Raw genomic sequence first — 7,728 nt, 5'->3', positions numbered from 1 at the left:
GCTTCCTACAGAGCTCATTCTAACTTTCTATTATTCTACAGGCTCATCCCAAATCTACTCATTTTCACCCTCATCAACTCTCGCCCTCTCCATGAAGTCATTCCTGATTGTCATAATGGTCCTTTTTGTTGATTTCCTGGTGTTTAGAACTTACGCCTCATAATTTAACACATACTTTATGGACTTTAGTTTGTGCCACTCCTCTACAATGCCACAAGGCAATGGTCATGAATTAACAAATAAGTGAAGTCGCCCAGTGCAGTGGGTCACATCTGTAATCTTAGCACTTTGGGAGGCCGAGGTGGGCAGACCACTTGAGCCCAGGAGTTTGAGACCAGCCTGGGCAACATGGTGAAACCTCATTTCTACAAAAATTAGCTGGGCATGCTGGTATGCATCTGTAGTCCAAGACACCTGGGAGCCTGAGGTGGGAGGATCACTTGAACCTGGGAGACAGAGGTTGCAGTGAGCTGGGATCATGCCACTGCACTCCAGGCTGGGTGACAGAGCAAGACCCTGTCTCAAAAAAAAAAAAAAAAAAAGTAATGCAACTTAACTCAAAACTGAAAATCATAACAAACAACACAAAAGACCAGGTACAGTGGCTCACGCCTGTAATCCCAGCACTTTGGGAAGCCGAGGTTGGCGAATGACAAGGTCAAGAGATCAAGACCATCCTGGCCAACATGTTGAAAGCCTGTCTCTACTAAAAATACAAAAAGTAGCTGAGCGTGGTGGCGTGTGCCTATAGTCCTAGCTACTTGGGAGGCTGAGGCTGCAGAATTGCGTGAACCCGGGAGGTGGAGGTTGCAGTGAGCTGAGGTCATGCCACTGTACTCCAGCTTGGTGACAGAGTGAGATTACATCTTAAAAAAAAAAAAAAAAAAACCACTCACAAAATGGATTCATGGGCTCAATTCCTAGAGATTTAAGAGGTCTAGAGTGGTGGACAGTTAAAAAATTACCTCAGAGAAGTCTGACTGAAGCATAGTTGAGAACCATTATACTTAGTTTTCCACCTAAAAGATGAAACCTCTGTGATTTTGCATTATAGACTCTGTAATCTGGCCCCAGTTTACCCCTCTCTTGCTTCATCTTTCATCTCTCCTACATAGATATCTAAAGTCAGGTCAAACCATACTTTTTGTCATTCTCTGAATGTCTTTATCCTGCCTCTGGCCTATTCCCTTTGTCTAGCACGCCATCTTTTAGTCTTACTTATGGTCTAGAACCCAGAAAAACTATTAATTACTACCTACTCCCAGATGCTTTATCTGATAATGCCCTCTCACCAAAAAAACAAACAAACAAAAAAATGGTTTCTGTTTCTTCTAGTCAGTCATCCATACCGGCCTCGTCAACCTACTCTCTTGACAAAGGGATCCTGCCGTGCGTGCATGTGTGTGCATGTGTACATGTATTTTTTTGAGACTGAGTCTTGCTCTGTCACCCAGGCTGGAGTGCAATGGCGTGATCTTGGCTCACTGCAGCCTCTCAGTCTCTCACGTTCAAGCAATTCTCATGACTTAGCCTCCCAAGCAGCTGGGATTATAGGCGTGTGCCACCATGCCCAGCTAACGTTTGTACTTTCAGTAGAGACAGGGTTTTGCCACGTTGGCCAGGCTGGTCTCAAACTCTTGGCCTCAAATGATCTACTTGCCTTGGTCTCCTAATGTTCTGGGATTATAGGCATGAGCCACTGCTACCAGCCATATATTTTTATATCCCTCAATCACTTAACATTGTGTTTACTTTTTTTTCTTGAGATGGAGTCTCGTTCTGTCGCCCAGGCTGGAGTGCAGTGGTGCGATCTTGGCTCACTGCAAGCTCCGCCTTCCAGGTTCATGCCATTCTCCTGCCTCAGCCTCCAGAGTAGCTGTGACTACAGACGACTGTCGACACTACGCCAGGCTAATTTTTTGTATTTTTAGTAGAGACGGGGTTTCACCATGTTAGCCAGGATGGTCTCAATCTCCTGACCTTGTGATCCGCCTGCCTCGGCCTCCCAAAGTGTTGCGATTTACAGGCGTGAGCCACCGCGTCCGGCTCATTGTGTTTACTTTTTTTTTGAGATGGAGTCTCGCTCCATCGCCAGGCTAGCGTGCAGTGGTGTAATCTTGGCTCACTGCAACCTCTACCTCCCAGGTTCAAGCGATTCTCCTGCCTCAGCCTCCTGAGTAGCTGGGACTACAGGTGCATGCCACCCCACCCAGCTAATTTTTGTTATGTTTAGTAGAGACGGACTTTCACCATGTTGGCCAAGATGATCACGATCTCTCGACCTCGTGATCCGCCCGCCTTGGCCTCCCAAAGTGCTGGAGTAACAGGCATGAGCCATCATGCTCGGCAGTGTTTACTTAGTATATGGTAAACACTCAATTACTCTGTGATGAATGAAAGGAATACAATGATTTTTCTTTTTTTGAGACGGAGTCTCCCTCTGTTGCCCAGGTGGGAGTACAGAGTGCCATCACAGCTCACCGCAACCTCTGCCTCTCGGGTTCAAGTGATTCTCCTGCCTCAGCCTCCTGAGTAGCTGGGATTACAAACATGCGCCATCATGCCTGGCTCACTTTTCTTTTCTTTTTTTTTTTGAGACAGAGTTTCACTCTTATTGCCCAGGCTGGAGTGCAATGGCACAATCGGCTCACTGCAACCTCTGCCTCCCAGGTTCAAGTGATTCTCCTGCCTCAGCCTCCCAAGTAGCTGGGATTACAAGCATGTGCCACCATTCCCGGCTAATTTTGTATTTTTAATAGAGAGAGTGTTTCTCCATGTTGGTCAGGCTGCTCTCGGACTCCCAACCTCAGGTGATCTGCCTCCCAAAGTGCTGCGATTGCCGGGGTAAGCTACCACACCCAGCCTAACTTTTGTATTTTTAATAGAGACAAGGTTTCGCCATGTTGGCCAGGCTGGGATTTTTCTTACCTATGGTTCTTACAGCTTCCTTGTGATCAGCTCTGAAGAGATTTATTCGACCATCCTCTCCAACTGTAACGATTTCTGGGTTGTTGCACACAACACCTGTACATGGTGCACTGCTATAGGAAGGACTGCCAGGGCCTGCGTGGTAGTGAGCTGTAGTCCACTGCTGGTTGACTGACAGAGTCTAGGCATCAGAAATGAGGATACTATTAAAGAAAAGTACTAAGGAACTAGTACTTCTTACCAACAAGAGTATCTTTAAATTCTGACTCACATCCTTCTACAAGAATAAATCTCTCTTTTTTCCTTTAGAATAATGAAATCTAGAAACTACTTGCATCAAAGTTCTGTATACACAGAATTAGATTCAAAAGAAATACTGTTTAATAATGCCCCACATTTATCTCAAACTACAGTAATGACTTTTAGGGATCAAGCAGTTGAATGTTCAAAAGCAACTCTTTGTATTCTTATGGGAATTAACCTACATCTAAAATATAAATCTCTGGCCCATGGCTGTGGCTCATGCCTATAATCCTAGCACTTTGGGAGGCCAAGGCAGGCAGATCATCTGAGGTCAGGAGTTCGAGACCAGCCTGGTCAATATGGTGAAATCCCATCTCTACTAAAAATACAAAAATTAGCCAGGTATGGTGGCACACACCTGTAATCCCAGCTACTTGGGAAGCTAAGGTGGGAGAATTGCTTGAACCAGGGAGGTGCAGGCTGCAGTGAGTAGAGATCGTGCCACTGCACTCTAGCCTGGGTGACAGAAAGAGACTCTGTCTCAAAATAAATAAATAAATAAATAAAACATTAATCTCTGTAGCTTTTTCTAAATGACTCAAAAAAACTTTCAACATGAACTGGGTCTTATATTTACTAGGCATGTCTATTAGAAACGTTACCGTTGGCCGGGAGTGGTGGCTCACGCCTGTAATCCCAGCACTTTGGGAGGGTGAAGAGGGCTGATCACCTGAGGTCAGGAGTTCGAGATCAGCCTGACCAACATGGAGAAACCCCGTCTCTACGAAAAATATAAAATTAGCCGGGCGTGGTGTCACATGCCTGTAATCCCAGCTACTTGGGAGGCTGAGGCAGGAGAATCACTTGAAGCTGGAAGGCGGAGCTTGTGATGAGCCGAGATTGCACCATTGCACTCCAGTGCCTGGGCAAAAAGAGCAAAACTCCATCTCAAAAAAAATAAAAATATATCACTTTACAAACTGAAGTTCTTTACCTGGTTATTCGGATGGTGAAGGAAAACTGTTACACATCCTGTTGATGAAGCAGTGACAATTCTTTCCTGGTCAAAAAACTAAAGAGAAAATTTCTGCTTGTTAAAGATTCAGAAATATTAGCAGGGAGGAAATCTATTCGTTTATTTAACTCAATTAGTAGCAAATGATAACAATTTTAAAAAGCAAAGAGCCTATGAGTGCTAAATAAATATCATGTGTTAATGGAGCTGAAAGTCCAAACTGCCATACAAAGTATTTTCATGATTAAACAGTATTTTTTTCCTAGACACATTCACCCACCATTGATTTAATTTGAGACCAACACAATAAAACATTAGAAAAATATCATTCCTGGCTGGGTGCGGTGGCTCACGCCTGTAATCCCAGCACTTTGGGAGGCCTAAGTGGACAGATCGCTTGAGTTCAGGAGTTCAAGACCACCCTGGGCAACGAGGCGAGACCTCGTCTCTACAAAAATACAAAAATGAGTCGGGGTTGTAGGGAAGCGGAGCTTGCAGCGAGCCAAGCTGGAGCCCCTGCATTCCAGCCTGGTTGACAGAGCAAGACTCAGTTTCAAAAAAAGAATAAAAATTTTTAAAAAGAAAAGCCAGGCGCGGTGGCTCACGCCTGTAATCTCAGCACTTTGGGAGGCTGAAGCAGGCAGATCACGAGGTCAGGAGTTCGAAATTAGTCTGGCCAATAGGTTGAAACCCCGTCTCTACTAAAAATACAAAAATTAGCTGGGCGTGGTGGCAGGCGCCAGTACTCCCAGCTACTCAGCAGGCTGAGGCAGAAGAATCGCTTGAACCCAGGAGGCAGGGTTGCAGTGAGCCGAGATCGTGCCACTGCACTCCAGCTTGGGCGATAGAGCGAGACTCCGTCTCAAAAAAAAAAAAAAAGAAAAAGAAAAAAAGAAACGAAAAATATTGTCCAGGTATGGTGGCTCATGCTTGTAATCCTAGCACTTCGGGAAGCCAAGCCGGGTGAACCACGAGGTCAGGAGTTCAAGACCAGCCTAGCCAACATGGTGAAACCCCATCTCTACTAAAAACACAAAAATTAGCCAGGCATGGAGGCATGTGCCAATTGTCCCAGCTACTCAGGACGCTGAGGCAGAAGAACTGCATGAACCCAGAAGGCAGAGGTTGCAGTGAGCTGAGATCGTGACACTGCACTCCAGTTCAAGTGACAGTATGAGACTCCGTTTCAAAAAAAAAAAAAACTTTCCTAGGGCTAGACAACTTTCATTCTCTCTGTCTCTCTTTCTCTTTCTTTTTTTTTGGGACAGCGTTTCGCTCTTGTTGCCCAGACTGGCACGCTCTAAGCTTATTGTAACCTCTGCGCCCAGGTTCAAGAGATTCTCCTGCCTCAGCTTCCAGAGTAGCTGGGATTACAGGCGTACACCAGGGCTAGGTAGCTTTCTATAGAATAAAACGCAGGGGCTCTCCACACCAGGATTTGAAAACTTAACTTCGGCCAGGCACAGTGGCTCACTCCTGCAATCCCAGCATTTTGGGAGGCCGAGATCAGGAGTTCAAGACCATCCTGGTTAATATGGTGAAACCCCGTCTCTACTAAAAATACAAAAAATTAGCCGGGTGTGGTGGCCTGCGCCTGTAGTCCCAGCTACCTGGGAGGCTGAGGCAGGAGAACCGCTTGAATCCGGGAAGTGGAGGCTGTAGTGAGCCGAGATCATGCCACTGTACTCCAGCTGGGGAGACAGAGTGAGACAACAACTCAAAGAAAAAAAAAAAAAGAAAGAAAAAAAGAAAGCTCAATTTCATCGCCACCACTCACTACTGGTTTCAAGACTTTGGCCAAGTTAAGTTCACTAAATCGTGGTAAATCTTTAAAACGGGAGCACTAATCTCTGCTTAGGGAGTTGTTATGAGAATTCAAAAAACAAAATGATGTTAATCCCCCTGCACAGTATCTGTCACATAGTACATGCTCAAGATATATTAGTCTCAATTTTCTCATTAGTAAAACAAAGTAACAATACTTGATTTACTGGTAAGCAACAATAATTAATTTTTGTAAAGCTCCCCAAACGGTACTTAGCACATAGTCGACGGTCAATAAATAAAAAAGTATGATTAAATCTACATCCCCTTTCCCAGTCCTTTTTCTGCCACTAAATGGCTAAATGATGTCAGGCAAATCATAACTTACAGAGCACTCAGTTTTTTGTAAACGAGGGGTGACACAAGACAACCTTTATGATGCTCTGCTTGTTTAAATGTATTACTCAAGACTTTCAAAGTTAGCTTTTGGATGCTACACAGATTTACCTGTAAATCCATGACATCACCATGGTGTCTGATATCACACAATAACTGATGGTCTCCTTCAAACCCTCCGTCAGAGTCCAAGTTTCCAAAATCTCCAATAGACCACAGTGAAACATAATTTTCCTGTAAAACAAAGAGTTGTGTCTTGAGATGACATAAACGTCAACTCTCGGAAAATAAAAGTTGTGCTTCCGTCCAGAAATCTTGCTCCAAAACTTCTCAGACAAATAGTACGGTGAGTTTAAAACGTAACGAGATATGAGGCTCAGGCACACCATCACGGGCTCTGAGCTATGGAGCAACCGCGCCTGAGACAGGGTCCGAGGGACCTAGAAGTGCGAGAAAAACCAGAAGGTGGGAGTTGGCGCGCGCGCGGCCAGGGGTCAGCTCAACCGGAGGTAGGGAAGCAGCAGGGGCTCGTCCCTATCAGCGGGGATACCTCATTGTCCCAAGATCCTGTAGCGAACGTCTCCGCGGTCTGCAAACTTCCGGGAGGCAGCGGTCGCCAACGGGTTTTGCTGATTTTCTGAGACACAAACTTCGCATAAATTTCTTCCATGCCGAAAGCAGCCGCAGCAGGTACTGCAAAAAGCAAGCACAATGCGCGCCTCTCAGCCCCGCCTCTTCCCGCGGAACCCTGATTGGATGGGACTTTAGGAGGCAGACGGTGGCTGCAGAGAGTCAATTCTCTTCGGTAGCCAGTGTGGGCAAGGTCAGTATACAAACTGGGAGAACCTAGACTGACAGGCCCATCTCGTAGCGCGACTCTGAGCAAAGGCAAGAGCGCTTTGGCCTTTGAGCAGTAGGACTTGCTCCTAATCTACAATATCAGTATTTTCCTGTGTTCAATAATTGTGCAGTGTAAAATTTAAGAGCAAAAATAGAACAAAATCAATACAGTAGAAACCACCTTGAAACCACACCTAAGCAGTTGCAGGTCACTGCGCATAGAAAACAATTCAAAAATCCTTAAATACTCATGGAAGTACCTCGGATACAGTGCCAACCTACTATCTTAAACCTCTCCCTCTTGTCCCCTAAACAAATACTTTGCTTGAAAGTTAATACACACTGTCAGAGCCTGGAGTTAGAATTCTGAAAGACTCCAGTTTTAGTTTTGATGCCAATTGCCTAGCTTTGGTCAATTTAATTATGTGCATGATTAAGAATGAGGTTTGTGGCCGGGCGCGGTGGCTCAAGCCTGTAATCCCAGCACTTTGGGAGGCCGAGACGGGCGGATCACGAGGTCAGGAGATCGAGACCATCCTGGC

At 45.4% G+C, this 7,728-nt stretch overlaps 1 protein-coding gene across 1 annotated transcript in view; it reads right to left on the bottom strand.

Moving 5' to 3' along the window:
- NUP43 (nucleoporin 43kDa) overlaps nucleotides 1-7,087 on the bottom strand; it is a 20,389-nt gene extending 13,302 nt beyond the window's left edge. The window contains exons 1-4 of the mRNA XM_011947376.1: nucleotides 6,897-7,087; nucleotides 6,458-6,580; nucleotides 4,166-4,243; nucleotides 2,929-3,109 (exon numbers count right to left, since the gene is read on the bottom strand). Coding sequence (XP_011802766.1) covers nucleotides 2,929-3,109; nucleotides 4,166-4,243; nucleotides 6,458-6,580; nucleotides 6,897-7,016 — 502 coding nt within the window. The 5' untranslated portion in view covers nucleotides 7,017-7,087. The remainder of the gene's footprint in view (nucleotides 1-2,928; nucleotides 3,110-4,165; nucleotides 4,244-6,457; nucleotides 6,581-6,896) is intronic.
- Nucleotides 7,088-7,728: the final 641 nt, after the last annotated feature.

Source organism: Colobus angolensis, unplaced genomic scaffold (genome assembly GCF_000951035.1).
Source record: "Colobus angolensis palliatus isolate OR3802 unplaced genomic scaffold, Cang.pa_1.0 Scaffold263, whole genome shotgun sequence".
NCBI lineage: Eukaryota > Metazoa > Chordata > Mammalia > Primates > Cercopithecidae > Colobus > Colobus angolensis.
This window is presented reverse-complemented; position numbering and strand designations above follow the sequence as displayed.